The sequence below is a fragment of the Xiphophorus couchianus genome, chromosome 24 (genome assembly GCF_001444195.1).
Source record: "Xiphophorus couchianus chromosome 24, X_couchianus-1.0, whole genome shotgun sequence".
NCBI lineage: Eukaryota > Metazoa > Chordata > Actinopteri > Cyprinodontiformes > Poeciliidae > Xiphophorus > Xiphophorus couchianus.
Window position 1 is genome coordinate 3616464 of NC_040251.1, and position 23003 is coordinate 3639466.

A 23003-nucleotide genomic window follows, 5' to 3' on the forward strand; every position below is an offset into this window, starting at 1 on the left:
TAATTAGTTGTAGCTATTTCAAATGGTGCTAATGTACACTTGATTTCATCATTTTAATTTGACCTAATTATGTTTACGACTACATTTGCTGATGAGGGAAGTTGCTATGCTGTTTAGCTCTGAATAGACCAATTGTTTGAATGAAAAATAAGTGTATTTTTCACTCAAAGTGTATTTGTATATTTGATATTAGCACTAACATGCTACAATGTTAGCTTTTAGGTAAACACTTTGTTAGCTCTTTTATCAACCCTCAAAACTGGAGGCTTTTTTGGTATTTCCTGTTAAAAATGATGTACCAACACAAGTGATTGTTAGAAATCAGATTCCAAAATGGAAAATCGCAAAAAGGTCAAAGGGGAATCCCAAATGTTTTTCTGGTCTGCATGATGGGACAAAGAAACAAGTTTGTTGCTTAATCGGCTTTTCATAGTTACAGCTGTTTAAATGGGAATCATTTTCTGCCCGCTTTGGAATCTAACAAGCAAAACCGAAAATCCACATGTAAAGTCAAGTGATTGGTCCATCATGGATTTGCCAGTACAATGTGAGAACGCAAATTTCTAACATGTACAATGTAGATTTAAATAGTGTGATTTTCCTGCCATAACGCTTAAAAGCCGATATGTTTTCCACACAAAGACAACAAAGACTTCACAGCTTCTCGGAAACCAATTTTAATAAGTCAAACACTTCGCATGAAAATAAAAAAATAACACCCGTTGTTGATTTTCTGAGACCAGGGATGTACATGGTGTAGTGATATATAAAAGTAAAAAAGTGAAGACACTTCGGGCGCTCTCGCGTATAAATGGTGGATTTGGACCCATTAAAACATGAAAAGAAAAGTTTGTATTAATGATTGTTCCCACAAAGTGTAATAGTAAAAATAACAATTAGAAAAATTAAAAAAAACAACACATACACACACTGCAAGCCAAGGTTAAACAGTTTTCACGTGCCAGGTTGTCTACTATGTTGTGCGCTTATCTTGTGGATCTCTGCCACCCTCTAGTGGTGGGAGGTTGAGGTTGCAGCCAGTTGGAGGCTACATGTGCTCAGGGTGGTTCTGCAGACAGGTGATGAACTCCTTCACCTCCTTCCCTTCATAGCAAATCTGGTAGACGGCAACAAACAAAGGAAACCTGTTGGACACAAACATTTTACAGCATTAGTGATAGAAAACACAAAGCGTGCATTATGAACACACATGAGGGAAACAAAATAAGCTTATTAACAGGTTTTAACATAATGTAACTAACAGCTTCTACTGTGTCATCCCACAAGGTTTAAAAGAGTCTTACAGGAAATTTCGGACCATTTTTACAGAAATCCATTTGTGAGGTCAGACAGTGATGTTGGACGAGAAGACCAAACAGTGGGCATGTAATTTTAATACTACCTATGTATAAACCTAGGTACTAGAGCTGCAGTATGTGGTGGGGAACTTACTTCTTAACTATGCCTCGATTTTGAAGGATCTTGTAGACCTCGGCTGAGGTCTGTGGACCCTGCAGCTTCTGGCCGTTCAGCATCTCGGCCTCCAGCTCAGCGATGGACTGCACAGGAAAACACAACGCTCCATGACGCCTGGCAGCTAGCTCATTTCAACTCCATTAAGTGAGGAAGGGGAAACATTGTGATGCACTTCCTGCGTCTGACTCACTTTGGAGGTTTTGACGAAGGCCTCGGCGACGCGGCGGTTCCGCCCGCCGTAGCAAGTGGTGATGAGGTCGGCCACGCCGCAGCTCTCCAGGAAGGTGCCAGAGCTCACGTTGCCCTTGCAGAACATCTTGGCAAACGCCACCATCTCCATCAGGCCCAGCCGGATCACCGCCGCCTTGGTGTTGTCGCCGAACCCGAGGCCGTCGCAGAAGCCGGCGCCCACCGCCACGATGTTCTGGGATGGGTATAGAGAGGGTCAGAGAACAGCTGGTTAAGCTGGAAACAGGCGGAAGTTAAGTTAAGGTATGCGCTGACACGTGTGTGTACCTTTAAGGCGCCACACAGCTCCACCGTGTCGCTCTCAGGAACCACGGTGATGCGGAAGTTGGGCGTCTGCAGCAGCTCCTTGAGCAGCTGGCCCTGCGCCGCGTTCTTCGCCCCTTCATGGAAGCGGAAACATGAGTCAGACTCTGAAACTGGAAGTCATCCTGTGGGCCGCTAACATCAGCACTTTCCCCATTTGAACCAGAATGAGAGCAGACCAATGGTGGTTTCGCAGAACTTTTCGTCGGCCACCTCGTTGGCGATGTTGGCCCCCATCAGCACGCTGACGTCGATCTGCAGCTTCTCCCTGATGATGTCGGAGATGAGCTTCAGGCCATCCGGACTCTCGTCGATTCCCTGCAGAGCAGCACAGCGTTCAGCAGCGAAACCCTCTGCAGCCAACTCCTCCAACACCACAACCCCACCTTGATGAGGGAAATCCCGATGGCTCCCTCCGTCATGTGAGGCTTCATCTCGTCGCAGAGTCTACTGATGAACTGGTGAGGGATGACGAAGACCAGGATACTGGCTCCCTTCATGGCTTCGGTGACGTTAGGAACAGCCACCTGGAAACACGGCAACCTCCGTCACTAGAGACCACACCACCCAGACTGAAGTCTCAAAAATGTTGACCAGGCTATGGCCATACCCAAAACTCACGACACGAGACGCAACACTGATTCCACAAGAACGAGACGGGATTTTATCACTTTCAAAAAAACTTCAAAGCTCAAATTTATGCTTCATTCTGCATTTTTAAAGATTTTGCAACAAATGCAACAAACTGACTTTTCATTTTTATTTCAGTAATGAAACCATAACTATGCCTTTGCTACAGATCAAGCATTCATCACAGAAATGCTCTTATTGAAATTAAGGCAAAAATGTTTGTTTTCTCATTTGACAAAGAAACTTCTTTATGTGCATCTTTTAATGTATTTCTAACATTATATAAAAAAGCCTCAATGAGAAAGCTGCACAATGCAAATGTTTATTTTTATTTTTATTTTGATTACCCAATTAATCACCAGACTAAGCAATTAGTAAAATAAACATTAGCTGCAGCCTTAAAGCCAATCAGTGCCAAGGAAAAGAAATCACACTCCCGGATTGGCTGCTGTGCAAAACGCCAACATGTCTAGTAGAATCACTCTTAGATATCTCAGCTTCCCAAGCTGCATTTTGTCTGAAATATTACAGATCCGAAAAACAAAATCCACGAATTGGCAAATTTTCTATGAATAATTGAAAGTTGCGTTCCCGCAGAAAAATCTGCAAAAACTGAGCTGTGACTAGTCGGGGGCCCACTGTACCTGGTTACAAGTACAGTACAAAAGCAGACTGATCAATTATTAAGTGTGCAACACTTAGCAACTTGCACCTTCACTGAGTTGCAGCCGAGGCAAACGGTCAGACCCGGTGGACCGGAAACGTTCAGGTTGGACACCTGTCCTGTTACTAGGTAGATAAGGGTTGGAAGTTGAATAATTGGGAGAAATTAATGATTTTTTAATAATTCCATCTATGGATGGTGAGCATGATGGTGCTTGAAAGCCACACTTTGATCTTTCCCAGTGAGTACTGCTCCGCTCCCCAGAACCAAGACAGATAAACTCTTTCCAGGGACATTCCTGCTCCTGTAGGGACAGGACTGTGGAGGATAAATTCTCGGAAACAGCAACGCCCTACCACGTTCTTGGGCAGCTTGTGTCCCGGCAGGTATTTGACGTTTTCGTGCTCGGTGTTGATGATCTCGGTGAGCTTCCTGCCGTCGACCATCTCCTCGTAGACCCACATGTTCACCATGGGGTTGAAGCGGTTGGACGCCTTCACATTGTGGCCGATGATCTTGGCGATGGAGGATCCCCTGGAGGAAGAGCCACAAGTTCAGGATGGAGGACTCCAGCCAATCACAGGACATTATTTAACAAAGGGTGACAGGTTTTGGTAAAGCTTTGATGCTAATGGTTTATTTGCACATTTAAAAGAAGAGAAGAGGACATTTAAATCCCCGGAGTGACACAGAGTAGAGATAACCCAACAGGTTTGAATCTGCCTAATTCAAATTTAGTTCAACGCTGACCGCAACATAAAGAAGCCATAAAGCAAAAAACATGAATATAGAGTAAAGTCACCAGTTTCCAGATCCAACGATGCAGACTTTCTGAGCAGGCATGTTGAAACTGGGTAAACGCTTTGCCAGACTGAAGTATGTGTTGTTCTCCACTCGCCAGTGGAACTTCCTTATCCGCCCCGTTGCTGCTAAAAGACACCCGCTCCACCCTGAGCTCGCCACGGTTCCGCCTCCCACTTCCTCCCGTGGACTTTCAGCAACCTGAAGTGTTGCGTGGAGCACAAACCTGCTAATCTCAAAGGATTTCCACAAACTTCCTCATTTCAGCTCCACATAAAAGGCTTAAATTACTTTTAACGACGATAATAATGCGGCCGAATACGGCGTTGGGTGCGTAAAAAATAAAATACACCAGCATGTAAGCTGCAATGATGTTTTAGAGGGCGCCGATTGATAAATAACCACTAAATAATTGGGATACCGCTAATCATAACGTCTACTATGGAGCAGAACTCTGAATGGTTAGTCTTCCGGTTTGTGAGACTTTCAAAATAATGGTGTAAATGGTTTTAAGAATGCGAGAATAATCAAATTAAATTAAAAAAGTAAAAATTCTAATATTAAGGAAAAGTAGCAATTGCTTTATTTCTAGAAAATAAATAAAACTACTTAATCTTAGCAATATAAGATTTATTTTTAATATCAGTTTGGTGTAAGACAGATATTTCAACATTAATCATTGTGATGCAATTTGGTCAAATACTGTACATTTCTTTACAGTGGAAATAAGTTACATTAATGAGGTGATAAATAAGTTCAGTTAGCAAATTGTATGACGACATTTATCCTAAGAATTGCGAAAATTTGGGGGGTTGAAACTTGATCAGTGTAACATCTGTTTTACAAACGATGTATTTTGTAGAAACTTAGCCGAGTGAGCGTTCTTAGGGGCAAATTGAAGTACTCTGAATGTACTTCATACGATTTGTACATTGGAAAACGTTTTATTTTGTAACATTAGCAGCGGGTTTTGGTTGTTCATTTTTCTTATTGTTTTATTTCTTTAAATCCAAACCGGAAATGCGCTCCCGTCAAACAGTCACGTGACAATCGCGTTCCTGCCGAGGCAGTAAAGAGCAGCAGCTAGCAGAGGCTGTCCAGCTACATCGTTTAATTATGTTTCCTTAGCCGTAGTCCCCTAACTGTCCGAAGGAGGGCTCCAAGCCGGTTTTCCCAGAGGCGGGTGACAACTTTTCCTGGAGTGGGGCGAAATTAGAACCCAGAAGCTCGAGCTGGGTGATCAAATCTCAGCTTAGCATCAGAAGTTCTAGCCTCCGCCGCCGCAGGAGGAGCAGGGCTGACGGAGGCAAGGGCTCTGCCTTGTGACCATGCAGGGGGAAACTGCGGCGGTTCGGGTCGCGGAGAACGAGGGGAAAGTGGATGCATTTCCCCCGAACAGAACCCCCAGTTCGGGGAGAGCGGGCGGGAAGAGCTGGCAGTACAGGTGGGTGCTTTTGCTCTGTTTACCTGCCAACCTGACTCACCTGAGTGAAGGTGGCGGACTTTGCCCTGCGCGCTGACTGTCAGTAGCCGCTGATCATCAATCTGTGTTGACCTAAACATTTCTGTCTGTCCGAAGCGATCACATGGAGAACATTGACGGCTATCTGATGAAGTACACCAACCTGGTGACAGGCTGGCAGTACAGGTGAGTTGTTACCTGGCGCTTGCGCTTTAAACCCGGTGTTCTGGTCACTGACAGGCTGCTCCTCCAGGTTCTTTGTCCTGAACAATGAGGCGGGTCTGTTGGAGTACTTTGTGAACGAGCAGTCCCGCTCCCAGAAGCCCCGGGGCAGCCTGCCGCTGGCCGGGGCCGTCATCTCCCCCAGCGACGAGGACTCCCACACCTTCACCGTGAACGCCATCAGTGGAGAACAGTACAAGCTGCGAGGTGAGTCCACCATCATCACCATCATCCAGCTGCTGGTATTGATCTGCAGCAGGTCCATTATGTGCAGCCGGTGAGGCGCAGGATCGATGATTCTCTCTCCTCTGTGTTTGTGTGTGTGTGTAGCCAGTGACGCCAAGGAGAGGCAGCACTGGGTGAGCCGGCTGCAGATCTGCACTCAGCACCACACCGAGGCCCTGGGCAAGGTAGGAAAGGTCCCGCCTGGTTCTCGTTCTGACCCAGACCGGCTCTGGACCATCTCGTCATGTGTGTCTCGTCTCCCAGAGCAACCCCGCCCCCAGCCGTAGGTACTCTGTGGCGTCCCAGAGCAGCGCCAGCTCGCCGATGTCTCTGCGGCGGCCCAGTCAGAGCGCCTCGGCCCTGTTCGGCTGGACGCAAAACCACAAGGGCTCCGTCTACTCCAGCAGGAAGTCCCTGATGCCCGACCACCTGCTGGACGCCAGGGAGGTACGACACAAACCCCAACATGGCCGACACCCATCTGTCTGTAACTGGTTCGGTTTCTGAATCATGCGGAATCAGCAGACAGGCTGATCCAGACCCAGGTGGGTCTGTTTTTTTGTTTAGTTTAGTTTTTTGGAAGAAAAGTGATGTCATTCCCCCTAGATCCAGAGCCACATTTGCTGTAATATAAGAAAAAGAAATATATATGGCAAGTGTTTAGAATATTCAAACGTATCCTGTTATAAAAACAGGAATTGGATCACTTTCTTTCTAAACATATTTAGCGACGTTTAATAAATTAAATCAAAGTTGATTTGGATGCTGCAAAATTGACTTCTAGATAGACGTCATTCTACTTACAACGTTTGGTTGTAAAACTACAAATACTTTATGTTGTACTTAACATTTTCCATTGGAAATTGTTACTATTCTTGAACTGCAGTTGGGGACCACAAAAAAATCAGTGCAAGGGCCACAAGTGGCCCCTGGGCTGCACTTTGGTGCCCCCTGCTGTAGAAGGGAGGGCAAAGTGTGATTTCCTGCTGATGTGTAATTAGCTGTATTGTCTTAAATCATGAAATATTCAGAGGTGAGTGGTGGTGCGCTGTGTGTCCAGCAGGGGGAGCTACTGCACTGCTGCCATCCTGGCAGGCAGCATCAGCAGAATCAGAGCTGATGTTGGCTCATCTTTAACCCAGATGTGGTTCTGTTTGTGTCCAGATGATGAGCCAGGCCCAGGGCCAGCACCGGGACCTGATTCAGAGCATCGAGGGGCTGCCGGCGGCCCCGGGCCCCGGCCTGTCCCCCCTGAACCAGGACCTGCTGATGCTGAAGGCCACCTCCATGGCCACCATGAGCTGCCTGAGCGAGTGCCTGCACATCCTGCAGCTGCAGCAGGTGGCGCAGCAGCGGGCCGCCCTGGGGGGTGAGTGACTGGAATTATGCTGCATTATTGATGGGAACCGGAGCAGCTGGCCGTCTGGACAGGTAATTTGATCTGCACCTGTTAAATATTCACCTGGGCAGGTGGGGCAGGTGGAGCAGGCCCAGCGGTGTTCTGAGGCTGCAGCAGCCTCAGAACGCCGCGCTCCGATCCGCTCTGACCCGCTCGCCGCCACTCTGCCTCGGCTAAATGTGTCCCAGTTTCACAGCAGATCTCCTTACCTGGCCAGCAGCCGGCCAGTCAGAGCAGCAGGAGGCTTCCTGTGGGCGGGGCCACGCTGTGGTGATAGCCGCGGTCTGAGGCGGTGCCGTGTTACTCCCAGTGCTCCTGCTGTCGCATTGGGTCAGAGCAGCAGGTGGAGCTGCTAGGGGGGGTGTGAGGAGGGGAGGGGGTACCACCATGAGCTCAGCCGCTGATGCCTGTGCGGGGCCCGCCGCGGGGCCCTCGCCTGCCTCCACAGGACCCACCATCGAGTGGCTGGAGCCCAAAGTGGCCGACGACGTCCTGAAGAACGGCAGCAGTCCGCTGGGCAACCACACCCCACTGGACGGGGGACGCCTGCCGCTCAGCGCCCCCGACGCCTGCAGCTGCTCTGAGGTAAGAACGCCGTTACCATGGGGACGGGCTTCCTTCACTGCACGTTTCATTGTTTAATGTCACTTCATAAACTTCAAACATGATCAGTTTTTATCAATAAAATGCTCTACCTGGGTCATAACGGTTCTGTCTCATAAATGCCATCATTAGTTTCAGTCACATATTTATCAATCAATCAATCAAATTTTATTTGTATAGCACATTTCAGCAGCAAGGCATTTCAAAGTGCTTCACATCATATCAAACACAGAAACACAAAGTGGGGGGTTCTTGCTTTTGCATCCATAGAAGGTTTACCTGTTACACTCCTACTGTGTTATATGGAACAAAATACCTGTTGGTATTTTTATTTCCACTCACGCTCACAGTCACGCAGTTTAAAACGATGTAAACAGCCTTTCAATGGGCTTCCTCTTTCACGGAATTTCGAGCAGGGACTCCGTCGTCCCTCACGGATTTTGTATTATGAAGTTTAGCCATTAAAATACCTGTGAATAAAACGGGAACATTTCTGTATTTAGTGGAGAAAGTCACTCATTTCTGTCATCCTTCTATGGAAATGCATAGATTTCAGGTCATAATTCATCTTCAATGAGGAGACATAAAATCCAGACTTCTCCAAGGGTTTTCACACAAAATGATTAAAAAGTCAATCAAAAGCAAGTGAAAGAGCAAATAAAAAAAACCCATATATTTCTGTTTTTTTATGTTTCCTCTTTCTGCTGCCTTTCATTTTATTGACTTGTATTTATTTTTGTATTGCATATAATTGTTTTTGCTTTTAATGTAATGAATACATTTTCTAATGAAGTAACTCGGTTAGAGAACAGGAAGTAGTGTAAACTTTCTAATTCATTTCTGGATTAATTTCTGGATACAGAAAATAGTCTTCATATATTAAAAAAAAATTTTTTTAAATGCAATTTGGTTTAATTTCAAACACAAGAAAAGTCATGAATTAAAAATCTAAAATGTCAAAGAAGCCAAGAGGTTCCTATAAGACTTGAGATTATTTCCTGCAGAGCTTGGGTTGTGTTGACGCTAACAGCGTAGCATACGGCCAACCTGGAGTGGACCAATCAGAGTTAAGAAATTAGATTTAATAAGCGAGTCCCTTTAAATCCACCAGTTTGAACCAGAATAACTTCTATCATGTTATAAACTTAATAATTTGTGGTAAAACTTGTGAGTTTTGTCTACTGTGGGAACAATTTTAGGTATAATAACATTCATAAATAAAAATACAAATAAGCAATGAATATTTCTAGGATCATTTTGTGTGTGCAAGGGACACAGATATTAATGTTTTTATGACCGATAACTGATATTGGTTGTCAATAAATTATCAATTTTATTATTTTAAAGAGCAGCTTATTGTATTTTGAGTAAAAAGCAGGCATTCTGGGTGGAGAACGGACCAGAACCAGCAGAGTGTTACTGTAATGTCTACTGTAAGGAGCTGTTTGACCTGAGGCGCTGAGCTTTGCCCTGGGCTTCGTCTGGCAGGAGCAGGAGGTGGTGGACCCGGAGGACGAGGTGGAGGACTCGTTCATGGACACGGAGGAGGACCTGGGGGCCGTGGAGGAGGAGCGCAGCGTCATCCTGCACCTTCTGTCGCAGCTCAAGCTGGGCATGGACCTGACCCGGGTACGGCCCGTCCACCAATCACAGAGCAGGATCAGGTTTCGGCCTGACAGCAGAAGGGGAAGCTGTTGGTTCTTTAATTTTTCTGCTAATAAAGCATCAATCTTCAAAAGGTCCAGGTTTAACACCTGGATGGCTTCCCTCTACAGCTTCTGGTTAAAACTGAACTAGGTGACCTGCACTGCCCCCTTCAGGAGACCAGGCATACAGCAGTTCTCATGCTCATGTATTGGTGTTTATTGGTGTTTAATCAGTTTTACTAAATAATCTAAAGTCAGGGTCAGGATTGTAACCCAACTCACAATCAAATCAAATCCTGTCGCTTCTGCTCCAGACGCTCCGATCAGGATTTTCCTGGTGGAGTTTTAACAAAAAAAATGTATTTTTATTAGCATAATTAGGATTGATGCTCTTAACTTTGATATTGGATGAAGCTACTAGCTGCTAGTCAAAACATTTACAGACTGAATGTAGTGGGACTTTCTAGACTTGGTGCATTTAGTCATTTTTTACTTAGCTACTCTTAAATATTGGGAAGAAGAGAACTCAGAATTAAAGTGATTTAAATGAGCCAAGCACTACTTAGAAGGCAGGTAAACTGGGATCTCCATAGCAACCAGAAGCTCCCAGCTAGGTGCTAAATATGTGCTGTGGTCAGTTGAGGTTTTCGGTTTGGAGGGTGTGACGTGTAAACCCGTCCCCCAGGTGGTCCTGCCCACCTTCATCCTGGAGAAGCGCTCCCTGCTGGAGATGTACGCAGACTTCATGTCCCACCCGGAGCTCTTCGTCACCGTCACCGACGGCAACAGCCCAGAGGACCGCATGATCCGCTTCGTGGAGTACTACCTCACGTCGTTCCACGAGGGCCGAAAGGGCGCCATCGCCAAGAAGCCCTACAACCCCATCATCGGAGAGACCTTCCACTGCTCCTGGAGGGTCCCCCGGGGGCCCGAGGCCCTCCAGGGGGAGGCCGAGCCCCCCGCCGCGGCCCCGGAGCCCTACCAGGTGCGCTTTGTGGCGGAGCAGGTGTCCCATCATCCCCCGGTGTCTGGCTTCTACGCAGAGTGTCCGGAGAGGCAGATGTGTGTGAACACACACGTGTGGACCAAGAGCAAGTTCATGGGGATGTCCATCGGCGTGTCCATGATCGGAGAAGGTCAGTGAACGCATCCGCCTGTGGCGTTAGCGTTAACTTAGCTTCGATGAGCTCTGTGCTCTCGGTTCCTGAAGGCATCAGGCTGTCGGGATCTGCTGCTTCTTCTGTACTTAATGCAGACTGGAAAGAACAGATAGCAGCTGATGTATATTTAACGGCGGCTGTGAGTAATTAATGAGGCTTATCAGAGCCAGCGGGATTGGATTTTCAGCGTCTGGTTTCACGGCCGCCTCTCGAGGATTTGTCCGCTCTGATTCACAACGTCTCTGTCCAGGTTGCCTGCATCTGCTGGAGCACGATGAGGAGTACACCTTCACGCTGCCCTGCGCCTACGCCCGCTCCATCCTCACCGTGCCCTGGGTGGAGCTGGGCGGAAAGGTCAACATCGCCTGCAACAAGTCCGGATACTCGGCCGTCATCACCTTCCAGACCAAGCCCTTCTACGGCGGAAAGTTACACAAGTACGTACCGCTGGGCGCCATGGAAACCACCAGCTAATCCTCCCTTCAGCTGCAGCTCCATTAAAAGATACAGTTAGGGTAGAGATACTGGCGTCACACAACACCATCCACTGATTGGCGGATAGAAAAACGACTGGTTCTGTCCAGTTAGCATGACAGACTGAGAGTCCAACTGGAGGTGGAAACACTCTTCTGAATAAAGAACCAAACCAAACCGCTCACTGGAAGCCAATAAATGCCCTAAAATCCACCTTAAGTGTTTGTAAATGTGTATTACTTACACATTTACAGTGTTACTAACTGATTTATTATCAGTGGTGGAAACACTTCCACTAATACACCAATAGCAGGGCTAATTTTTCATTTAGGGGAAGCCAAGTGTGCTAAACATTTTCAGATAGATTCTAAAACGCTAATTTAGTTGGCTGTTTGATAAACTGTCAAAGTTTTAGTTATCAACTATTAAGAAAATAAAGCATGGACAACAAACACAATATGGACATTACTGAACATGTAAATTATGTCAGTAAAATTTTTGCTCGAGTATTGAAGTCTGTCAAGGGTAGAGAGCCAAACTTCCATTCAAATTCTATCAGCTTCCACTAAATACAGCTTTAGTGTTAGCTTTGCTAAATATGGAGTCGGTACAGCACTTTAGCGTTAGCTCCTGCTAAACGTTGTTGTTGGTGTTCAGGGTAACGGCGGAGGTGAAGCACAACTCCACCAACGCGGTGGTGTGTCGGGTTCAGGGCGAGTGGAACGGCGTGCTGGAGTTCAGCTACACAAGCGGAGAGACCAAGGTGGTGGACGTCACCAAGCTGCCCGTCACCAGGAAGCGGGTCCGGCCCATAGAGAAGCAAGCGCCCACAGAGTCCAGGTGGGCTGGGTTCTGGCGGGAAGTGTCCATGTTAGCGATGTCCGTTGTCCAACGCGGTGAACTCGTGTTGCAGGCGGCTGTGGCAGCACGTGACGGAGGCGCTGCGGCAGAAGGACATCGATAAAGCCACCGAACACAAGAGGGTCCTGGAGGAGCGGCAGCGGGCCGAGGAGCGCCAGCGGGCCGAGACCGAGACGCCGTGGAGGACCAGATACTTTGACCGGGAGGTGAGCGTCCATCGCAGCCGGCCCTTCCTGTCACCTAGCAGCAGGAACCAAACTACTTCCTGTTTCTCTCTGCAGGGTGAAGGCTGGGCCTACAGCAAGCCTCTCTGGAAGAATTCAAAGCCCTACGTTTCCTGTCTTTAAGTCCAGGTGGCTGAATATGAGTGAGTTGCACACAGTTGGGATGAAGGCGGGGCACTCTGGCAACCGGCGGCCAATCAGGTGGTGCTCGAAGCCTCAGAGGACGAGCTGCCGCCCCGCTGCTCGTTTTTATATCTCGACGTGTTCTTGTACAGGTACTAACAGCCTTAAGACGGTTTGGAGGGTTGGGATCTGCTTGGTTTGCTTCTTTTCTCCACCTTCAGCTACACTTTGGTTTAAGAGGGGCGTTTGTTTGAGGAGAGAGAAAGGGGCGAGCGATGTGCTGCGATTGCTCTAGACCAGCAGCTCAACCAATCAGGACGAACGTCACAGGAAAACTGCTCCAAAATCCCACAGATCTAAACTGGTCCAAGAAATTGAAAGTATTTGCCCCAAAAGTCTTTCTAAGAGATATTATTCATCTATATGTATATACATATATGCTGGAATGATACGTTTTGGCCTTCTTCACTGTATTCACATTAATTTGTTCTTTGTCTTTAAGTGGTGTTTTTTTTTTCCAATAAAGTGCAGAATTTTGTTTTTCTTTTGTTTAACTACATTTTAATAAGTTAATCCATCTAAACATGTAAAAAGTCACTTTACTCAAACTGCCTGGATATTGTGAGTTTTAAATCATTTATTACATGTTTAGTGCTTATAAACAGGTAATAAATGGTTATTAAGGAGTTAACGTTGCCTTAAGCATGCTAAGTTTTACATTTTTATGAACCATTCCATGTTTATTAACAGCTAATAAATGCTTCACAGTTTATCCTGTAACTGTGGGGCCCCATGTGGTTCCTGTAGCTGCTGGTCTTGCTGGGTGTTGGCCCCCCAGCTCCAGGTGGCTCTAGCTCCGGCCCTGCCCAGCCAGTAGCGCAGCTGTTCCGGGTTCTCCTGCATGGCTCTCCTCTTGGTTTTAAAGCGGTTCTGTTTGTTCCCTCCTCCCTGTGGAGCTGGAACGGTTCTGGTTCTGTGTGAAGAACCCGTCCCAGTGACCCCGGTCTGGGTCCAGGCGGGATCAGTCCACTCGGCCATCGATAAGCTACCCCCCCTCCCCACCTGCAGTCCTGGTGCCTTAGCGACTCCTCCCTCCTCCAGGGGGAGCCGGTTGTTTCCCACCAGTGGTTAACCTGAACGATGCACTGATGTCTGCTCTGTTCTCATGTTTTGAGTTTCTATTTTCCTTTAAGAGTCAGAGTTTGGGAGTGAAAGGAGTCACTCTTGTGGACTTCCTGTCGTCTGTCTTGCTGATTTGTGAAATGCACTGATGTTGCAGCGGAACGGACGTGCGCTAATAATCCAATAAAACTCTAAACTCTGATAACAGCCCTCATTTTGTTTTTTTTACATTCACACACAACATGGTTGACAACTATTACAACTCTAAAAAGGACCACGAATGATTAGCAGATCACTGTGCTCCACTTCCACCCAGCTCCCACTAACAACGTGCTAAAAATAAATATCCCACTCTTAAAGAAACTTGGCTGGTTATCAGGAAACGATTAGGTGTGAATAAAGATGAGAATAAAACATAAGGACATTTATTACCTTACATAAATCCCGTGGTTTTTCTCCAGTGAACAGAGTCTTCATCCTGGTTGCTGTCAGTTCGCCTGTGGCCTGCTGACTCTCCATCGACATTTATGGGACTAAATACAAACATATTTCATGTCAGGACGGAGACTTAAGCTAAATGTTGCAAAGTGAGCTTAGAAATTATATTTATGTTAAATATATATATACATTTCATGACTATGTATTCTTATATTTACATTAACCACAAGATCTATGACATGAAACCTTTTCAGATGAGCAATAACTATACTTATAGTTGTACATTAAAATTGACTGGCTACACAGTCACTTGTCTCATTTTGCTGTCAGAGAACCCAGAGAACTCTGTAAGAGATAGATTCACTTCATTTGAGGGCCCTCAGTCTGTTGTGGCCCTCAAGCCCTTCACTACATGTTACTTTGTTAACCACTGTTCGCAAAGCAAGCGAACCATCTTCGATTCGTAGAACAGATTGAAACAAAGATGCACGTTTACAGTAAGAAGTTTAACCGTATGCTTTTGGTTTAAAGAAATTGCCGATACCTAAAATGGCAGACATGCTGGGTTTTGAAAATGAGGGCTGATTAATGAATTTTAACTCTTCCAGATGTGATTGGGACTTTGAAACACAAATTAACCGTTTATGTACAACAGTAGAGGTAAAGCTGTGCATTTCTTCAACACATTTTAAAGAGAAAAAGTTCTTCAATTCTTCAGCTAATTTGTGTTTTTCTTTCTAATGACCTACTGTTGAGCTGGCAGCAGGTCGGTGTGAGAGCATCGTGGTGGTCCTGAAGCGTTCGTCGCTGCTCTCAATGTTCTTCACGGTTAGATTACTGGCAAAAATCAGAAACTTCAAAGAATGAAAAACAAAAAAAGTGTATTTTCAGCTCAGGTATTTTTTTTTTTCTCAAGTCTACTTTGTCAAAAAAAAAAAAAAAAATCTTCAAGCAGGCTGTAAACAATATTTGTTTATTTAGATAGCTGAGAAATATTCAAACAAGACAGAATATAAGACATTTAAAGGGAAACATCTGTTGTTTTTGGAATACACTGCCCCCTACTGGCATCAAAGAGTCATAACAGCAAAATTTGACAATATAAATGAACCAAGAGGTCATGTTAATCCTGTTTATTTAGCAGGTAAAAAGAAACCGCATTGTGTCTCATGCAGCCGTTGTTGCAGGTTTCCAGGAAAAGAGCTACATTAGCAGAAAACAGGAAGCTATTTAGCTACAGTCACAGTGCGTTGGTGTGAATTATGGCACAAAACACCTCTAACCATGGCAGGTAAGCACAACTGGAATGAAACAGGTGAAATGATTCCCTTAAGGCATGACATCAGCAACGAGGTTCATCACAGCTGGAGTTTTTCTGCTGAACGACGACGACGCAGCAAACATCAGGACGATGAGGAACACGACACGTAGCAGCGCAACAAACAAGCGAACTACAGATAATCTACAGGCGTGTTTCTGTTATTTCTATTGTTTTACTATTAGAACACAATCAAAACACAATAAATCTCATTTAAAGGGGCACAGAGTTGATTAAATATTGCTTTTCTCTGAACAATGGGCCAACTGTTAAAGCTTTTTGTTTTCCATCATCTGTTGGCTCCTGGTGGCTTAAAATAGACATTTTTATGACTAAAGTCACTGACAAACAAATAAATATGAATACATTTTCACTCTCTATTAAATAAATACTCAATATATGTTCTTGTGCCACATAGTAAAAAGACTAAATATTTTTTATTAGCTTTAAAATGGCTTTTAGAGACAGCGCCCTCTACAGTTACAGGTCGATCTGGTGAAGATTGGTACATAGACACTTTACCTAACAGTTGGCTGATTTTCTGCATATGATTTTCTTTTCTTGGCTTTTTGTTTTGACAAAGCTTCATTGTAGTCAGTATGAGCAAAGGTGCATGGAAACAGTCCTAGTTAAAGTACAACTCAACTAGCGCCACATGTTTTCATTGTGAAAGGATCTTCCCTGCGCTCCAGCCTTTAAATTCCCTATGAAACAAATAACACTGGGAACTTTTAATTAGTAAACTGTGACTTCCTGTTTCCCTGGGAAATAAAGTTGATGAGACACCGAGGCCAGTTGCTCTTCAAAGTGGAACTCATAAGGAATAACACGTTTTCTCTCTTCTATCCAAATATCCACTTATTAAACATTTACAAGTTGTGCTAAGACTACACAACCCCTGTTTCCATGACAACTGTTAGCTGCTGTCTCCATATTGATGACCAGAGGGGGGGGAAAAAAGCCCTTTCTGTCCTACCATCACAAAAGTAAACATGTGGAGTTTACTAACCTGAACTGGGACAATGTGAAGCAAGGTAGAGGAGCTGTGATGCTGCGGGCCTCTATTATTGTTGTTTATGCTGCCAAGCTGGCTGATATCAAAAGTTAATCATTGAAATTTCATTATGAACATCTCTAAAATCAGGTGTAGCTGGTATAACTTTGACCTCTATGTGGCAGCAGAGTGTTAACTATTCACCTTCTGGTATGTGTAAAATATGCGACAACCAGCGTTAGAGGGACGCATTCAGACCATGGTGCCAGTAAGTGTAGAGGGTGCAGTGAATATGACAGGGTTCCTTCTTTAACTATAAATATCTGTTAGAAGCTTTAATATTTAAGACTGATAAATATGTGGCAGAAAATATAGTTTAAAAATAAATCTCTGAATTTATGAAGGAAATAGTCGTAATAATAAAACTCTGGTGGAGCTGATGATGGAGGAAGCTGAACTAGGATGGAACTCTTCTTCTGCTGTCAGACGTGGGACTCATCCAGGTCCAGGTCGACAGGAGAGAAAGGGAGTGGGGAGAGGCGGGGGGAGGCGGGGCCTAGCAGCGGGGCCAGCAGAGGGGCCAGCAGCGGGTTCTCTGTGCCGTCGTCCTCGCTCAGCCGCAGCAGGGCGTCGCCGCGGGGCAGCAGCGCCGCCGTGTCCTCGTCCCCGGGGCTGTCCCTGATGCTGGACGCAGGGGGCAGTGGTGGCGGCGGAGGGGGACCCGGGGCGGGGGCCGCGCTCAGCACCGGCAAAGGGGGAGGGAGAGGAGAGGAGGTGCGGGACAGAGGGAGGGGGAGGGGTGAGCAGGTCCGGGATGGGGGAGTGGGAGTGGACGGGCGGGAGATAGAGAGTGGGGGGGACAGGCTGCTGCGGAGACCCCACTGCTCCCTCCTCTCCTTGCTGCTCAGGGCGGCAGGAACCTGGGGGCAGCAAACAGCCAGGTCACACAAACCACCTCAACACCGCCTCCTGCTGTCAGCCCTGCTGCCACTTCACTACCACAGAAGAAGAACGTCGTCATCACAGAAAAATAGTCAGAAAGTGGAGCCACACCGCTGCATCTGATTGGTCAGATCTGATCAGATGATTTCATGACTGGAGCCAGAAACATGCTCCTGATTTTAGCATTTTAAGTTAACCTACATAGAAAATTGAGTTTAACCAAACTAGCTTTAAAAAAAAAGAAAGAAAATAAAATAAACTTAAGTTGGACAACTTAAAACAAAACAAAAAAACTAAAACAAAAATTTAAGTACAAAATAAAGTAAAATAGAATACAATTTAATGAAAAGAAAATTACATAAGACGAGTTAAAATCAATTTCAGTTCAAATAATATTAAAACTTAAACTACGTAATAAAAATAACTTGCAGTAAAAATATATTAGAAAAAATTTAATATTCAATATTGTGGTTTTAATTTTCAATTAAGAAACGTAAGGGTAAAATAAATCAAAGTTGAGAGATTTTAAAAATTAGAATATAATAAAAAAACACAAATCACATCTAATATTAAATAGATATATGAAAAATATAAAACAGAGATACAAATATGCAAATATAACAGATTAAGCATTAAACTGTACCAGAACAGATTTTTTTAACATAAAGAGGTATCCAGATTATTAAGTAGGAACGTGTACTAATTTAATATTTAAAGAGACAAATAACTAATTTTTTATGGTACCTTTAAAATAAGAACGATAACATTATTAAATCTTGATTTTATTGAATTGTTGCTAACTAGAGGTCACTCAGAGCGACCTTGACCTTTAACAGGAAACTTGTTGACTCTACAGTAGTGAGCAAAACCAGATCTCTAAAGGATTTCCTGGTTACTAGGAGACTGTTTTCACTGATCCAATGTAAACAGGAAGCTGTGAATCTAAGCAATGCTCATTTCTACCTGGATGCTGGCCGGCCCGTGCAGGTCGGCTGTGACGGTGGCAGACGGCACCTCCAGGGTGGGGGACTTGGACGGAGCCGGGCTGGCCTTCCTGCCCTCACCTGAGGGCTCCGTGGCGCCCGGAGCCCCCTGTTGGGCCCCCTGCTGACCTTGAGTCTCAGTGAAGGTCACAGACCTCTTCTGGTCTCCGTGCGCTGAGGGAACACACAATGGTGGTTAGAAGCCTAAAACTCAGCAGCTAGTGCCTGGCTAACACTGTAGTGGAGGCTCAAGGAGGGGATTTGGGGGGCGAGGTGCAGGGGGGGGGGGGGGGGGGGGGGGGGGATACTGGGTGGGGAGCAAGACAGACATGCAGAGCGCCCTACTGGATAAGGTTGCAGATATAAAGGGGGCAGGCCGTTGCAGGGTGGAGAGGAAGGGGTTAACGGCTGGGTCTCACCTTCACAGTCCAATAAAGTTTCTTTATTTCGAAACATAAGGCATGAGACAGAACAAAGTGACAGAGTCAGTGTGGTGGCAGGCGGTACAACACACAGCTGTGGAACAAAGAGAGGTCTGGACGGGAGGACGGCTCTGCTACACACACTACGCTTTGGGTTTGGGCCGCTGACTCAGCACAGCAACAGGACTATCAGAATCATCTGGTCTGACTTTATCTAGAAACAGGAAACAGAAAACCTCCCGTTACCCAGAGGTTTGTTCTTGGGCTGGATGCTCCTCCGAGTGGTGGAGAGTCTGGCTCCAGAACGGCCTCGCGGTTCAGTCTTCGGAATGGACAGCAGGGGGCGCCGCAGCTGCAGGAAGACAGAAATCACTTCCAATCAGGTGGAGCTCCTCTCCATCCACAGGCCAAACCTTTCAACACAAAACCAGGCTGAATCTGTCGCCTGTGCTTGCTGTGAACACACAGCTGTCATTTATTAGCAATCTAATAAGTGATTAGGTTGCTAACACTCCATTGCAGCAAATGGAGTGTAACAAAGTTGGTGACAGATCAGTGAGAACTGGCCATAATGAAATGCAATGTTAGCTAGCAGAGCAGGCTAATGCTAATGCTAATATTTCTCTGCATACTCGGTCAAATAAAAAATAACTGTTGTTTGTAATGACTCAAAATAAACAAAGTGGTAAAAGAAAAGATAAAAAAGCTAGTTATGCCAAAGACAACAAAGTGTATAGGTGCTAACATTTGCTAATGCTAACCGTTAGCATTAGCTCTGAAATAACATCTTATACTGGAAAAACATTGTTATAGATGAAATGGTAATCACATCTGAACACTGAAAGGAAAGCAATACCTCAATAAAATATGGCCTGACCTAAGAGAGCATGCCAACACTTCACATTAATGTTATGGACGTCTTCATTTTGATAAACGGTTAAACATAAAACCTCTAAAGTGACAGTTGGCCATGTTTCCCATTGGTAAATTTTTCCCCAGTAGCTAGTCCGGCAGCTTAGCTTTCCCAAGGGATGTCCGTACCTGCCTGAGTCCGCGCTTTCTTCCTAACGGCGGCTGGATCAGGAGGTTCTGCTGGCCAGGCTCACTTTGCACGCTGGCAACCCTGGTTCAGTCAACCGGACCAGACACACACGCACAAATGCAGGAAACACACACAAACATATCAGTGCGACGGGGCCCCAAAACACCCGAGTGTTCGCTCACCGAAACCCACCTCTGGTTGACACAGAGATGCTAAACTACTCATCACAACACACACGGTATGCTACAGAACACCAAACCACAGAGCAGGAAAAGAAACAAGTGCTGCTAACGCTTCAGACAGCAAAACACAACAGGGGGTAGTGGGGGATGGAGCAGCAACGCTTCTTACACCAATTTACCAACAGGTGAGGGTTTTTTTTTTTTGGATGGGTTTTAAATAAAAGTAGAAGAAAAGTGGAGCAAGAGCAAAGTGTTGGCGAGTTGTTGCCGCCCCAGTTCCCCCGTTGCCCCTACAGATTGGTATCCACGACAGGACGCCCAATTTGATCAGCAAGAAGCCGGTTAGACACGGAAACAGTATGAGACACCATGGCACCGATGGAGGAAGGCTGACTTGTTGAGATGGCACATCGACTGGAGAGACCCACAGCTAACAGGAGGAGCAGGCTCCAGTGGGGGGCGCTCTGTAGTTCGGGAGGTGTGGGGAGTACGGGGGGCGGGTGAACGGGGCCTGGTTAGGATAGCAACAAGATGAGCTGAGAAGATGAGGGTCAGTGTGGAGCTCAAAGGGGAGGTGAAGGGAAAACAAGGCTGGACCCACACAGAAAGAGTAGGAGACAGGAGAGTGGAGAGGGGCGATTTGACTGGATGTGGATGAGTGATCGACGGCCGGCAGAGGAGGCCGTCCCGAGGCCATGCCCCCTCCCAGTGGCAGACAGATGCAGAGAATGCACCGATGGGACACACACAACGACTGGGCCACTGTACCTAGAGAGGTTACCCTCCTGCAGAAGGCCCTGGCACTCATCTAGCACATTGGGTTCACTGTAAAAAGGGGGCGGAGGGAGGGGGGAGAGTGGGAGTTCAGGGAGTGTAGTTGAGATCCATTACCCCTCCCCCCTCAGACCCTTTCTATCTAGGATGGAAAGCCGGGGCCAAACAAAAACCAAAGCTGGAGCAGACTTTTAAAATCAGCTGAGTTAAAGCAATATTAGAAATCAACAGATATATACACAGAAAAATATGACTGTGGGTGTGGGGTATGATTGGGTTAAAGTCCTGCATGCTACATAAAGAAGACCTGAATCTGCACTAACAGAAATAAACTAACTGGCCTAAAACATCAATTTGACACTTTTCTGCCTGTAATCTGGAATTTAAAATATTAGCTTTCACAGCTCCCACTGCCACTGACAGGCAAACTGGGGCAGAAGGATTTAAAACAATTCCCTCTGTTTGAAAACTGCACTTTGTATTTACTCAGGCTCTTGTTTAATGTCAGAATTTATTAAAACTTCAATATTTCTTCTTTTTGTCCCTCTAAAATATTGAATAAATCTTTAATTGTAACACCACTGGACATTGAAATGGATCATAAATCAATTCGTAGAAACGCCTCTGCATTACTAGCTAGACCATTAACATGCTAATTCTTACATTTTTGTAAATACATCACTAGGCTATTAAATTTAAACCAGTTTATCATTATTCTACTAAACAAACAGTTGACTACATTGGAGACAAGTAAGTCTTAAAATAAATAATAAAGCACTTTATACACTTACTAATGTTAAATGTAAGTATATAGCTTCCAGGTACTTCAGTACTGTTAAAGATATAAACTACTAAGACTATTTATATTGGTTAAAAGGGTAAAAATTATAAGTAAAGCATCATATTGATCCGTGGCTGGAGTGAACAGAGTGATTAAAGCCTCTAACATTACGATGCTAATGTTAGAAGCTACCGTGCTAACGCTAACATTGTGGCATTCCACAAGAATGTGGTTTGGGACTCCTGTTGACATAAGACTTAAAGAACTGGTGACAAACTTTGTCACCAAATTTAACTTTCCTGCTATTATTTTCATTATGCGTTTTTAAGTTGAAACAATTAATGTGTTTCTTTTTTTTTAATATTAATTCAGGATTCATTTAAGGAAAAATATATCTTATTTGAATTTAAGCAGGATGTAAGAAAATATGGTTAAGTTTCAAAGCGAACTCTTCAGTCTACGGCGTGTTTTTTGTTGTGTGTGTGTCTGGGACGCTACCTTTGGCTGGGCAGCATGGTGGTGCGGGGATTCTCGGGCTGCGCGGCCGCTGAGCCGGTGGCGTGGCTGGAGAAACGCCGCTGTGACATCACTCTGGGGAGGAAGGCCTCGTGTTCGCTCACAACGCTGGGAATACTCATGGAGTCATCTACAGCAAAGGGAGCGTAGAATAGTGAGATGACACCTAACGAAAAACAAGTTTGGAAAGAAACGGTGGCCGACGTTGACTTAGAGCAGAGGTGCCCAAAGTTGGTCCCCGAGGGCCGGCATCCTGCATGTTTTAGTTCTCTCCCTGGTGGTACTAACAACCTTTTCACCATGTCAGTGTTCTTCTTAGGCCTTCTAATGAGCGAATCATTGAATCCAGGTGCGTTAAACCAGGGAGAGAACTAAAACATGCAGGATACCGGCCCTTGAGGAACCGACTTTGGGCACCCCTGCCTTATCATATTGTAATAAGTGACTCTTTTTTGGGGAACAGCATGGATAAACTTTTCACTCTAATGATAAATGCCCATCCCAGTTGAAAGTATTATGTCTGACTCTCTTCGTCGTCCTCGTCGGTGCGGCTCAGTGTGTCCTGCGATGGTTGCCGTGACGGCTGGCTGTCCTGCTCCCACACGGTTCCGGTTCCTGTGTTGGAGCGCGACATTGTGGCCAGACTGAGCCGGTAGGCCGACGTGGAGGTGCCAACTGTGCTGATTGACGTCTTCCCTTGGTATGCTGTTGGAACGGAGACCAAGTTCAGAGTTAAGAGACCAGACCATCAGTAGAGGAACGTGCTGCGGTTCGGTTATCTGACCAGAGCCGCTGTGGACTGCCTCTTTGAGGATCTTGAGTTCGTTGTTGAACTCTGCAAACAGTGAGCTCTTGCAGAGAGGCCTGGGGATGAAGCGGCGCTCCAGCTGGTCGGCGATGTGGTGCCGTGCCGTGATCTCCTCCTGGGAGTCGGCCGGCTGGGTCAGCAACTGCACGACACGTGAAG

At 45.7% G+C, this 23003-nt stretch overlaps 3 protein-coding genes across 21 annotated transcripts in view; 1 reads left to right on the plus strand and 2 right to left on the minus strand.

Moving 5' to 3' along the window:
- Positions 1–661: 661 nt before the first annotated feature.
- LOC114140502 (glycerol-3-phosphate dehydrogenase [NAD(+)], cytoplasmic-like) lies at positions 662–4318 on the minus strand. The gene is made up of 8 exons (XM_028010433.1): positions 4125–4318; positions 3679–3856; positions 2415–2555; positions 2208–2346; positions 1993–2105; positions 1667–1900; positions 1453–1559; positions 662–1145 (listed from the first exon to the last, which is right to left on the minus strand). The coding sequence occupies exons 1-8, from the start codon at positions 4163–4165 to the stop codon at positions 1049–1051; spliced, it is 1050 nt and encodes a 349-aa protein (XP_027866234.1). The 5' UTR covers positions 4166–4318; the 3' UTR covers positions 662–1048.
- A 449-nt stretch (positions 4319–4767) lies between these two features.
- LOC114140501 (oxysterol-binding protein-related protein 11) lies at positions 4768–13846 on the plus strand. 3 transcript variants are annotated; one of them, XM_028010431.1, is made up of 14 exons: positions 4768–5567; positions 5703–5771; positions 5839–6014; positions 6138–6217; positions 6297–6479; positions 7197–7401; positions 7880–8016; positions 9523–9663; positions 10366–10816; positions 11091–11277; positions 11972–12154; positions 12228–12381; positions 12457–12538; positions 12675–13846. In XM_028010431.1, the coding sequence occupies exons 1-13, from the start codon at positions 5452–5454 to the stop codon at positions 12520–12522; spliced, it is 2148 nt and encodes a 715-aa protein (XP_027866232.1). In that variant the 5' UTR covers positions 4768–5451; the 3' UTR covers positions 12523–12538; positions 12675–13846. The 3 variants fall into 3 exon arrangements, with proteins under 3 accessions (XP_027866232.1, XP_027866230.1, XP_027866233.1); XM_028010429.1 differs by having other exon boundaries at positions 12457–13846; XM_028010432.1 differs by lacking the exon at positions 5703–5771 and having other exon boundaries at positions 12457–13846.
- A 1190-nt stretch (positions 13847–15036) lies between these two features.
- unc80 (unc-80 homolog (C. elegans)) overlaps positions 15037–23003 on the minus strand; it is a 52248-nt gene continuing 44281 nt past the window's right edge. For 10 of the 17 annotated variants that reach the window (XM_028010832.1, XM_028010831.1, XM_028010827.1 and 7 more), the window contains 9 exons: positions 22821–22986; positions 22562–22741; positions 22019–22166; positions 20734–20790; positions 19783–19864; positions 18988–19093; positions 18739–18759; positions 18300–18493; positions 15037–17314 (listed from right to left, as the gene is read on the minus strand). In XM_028010832.1, the coding sequence (XP_027866633.1) occupies positions 16877–17314; positions 18300–18493; positions 18739–18759; positions 18988–19093; positions 19783–19864; positions 20734–20790; positions 22019–22166; positions 22562–22741; positions 22821–22986 (1392 nt within the window). In that variant the 3' untranslated portion in view covers positions 15037–16876. Of the gene's footprint in view, positions 17315–18299; positions 18494–18664; positions 18760–18987; positions 19094–19782; positions 19865–20733; positions 20791–22018; positions 22167–22561; positions 22742–22820; positions 22987–23003 lie in introns of those variants that run through there. The other 7 variants (XM_028010824.1, XM_028010821.1, XM_028010835.1 and 4 more) reach the window with 4 other exon arrangements.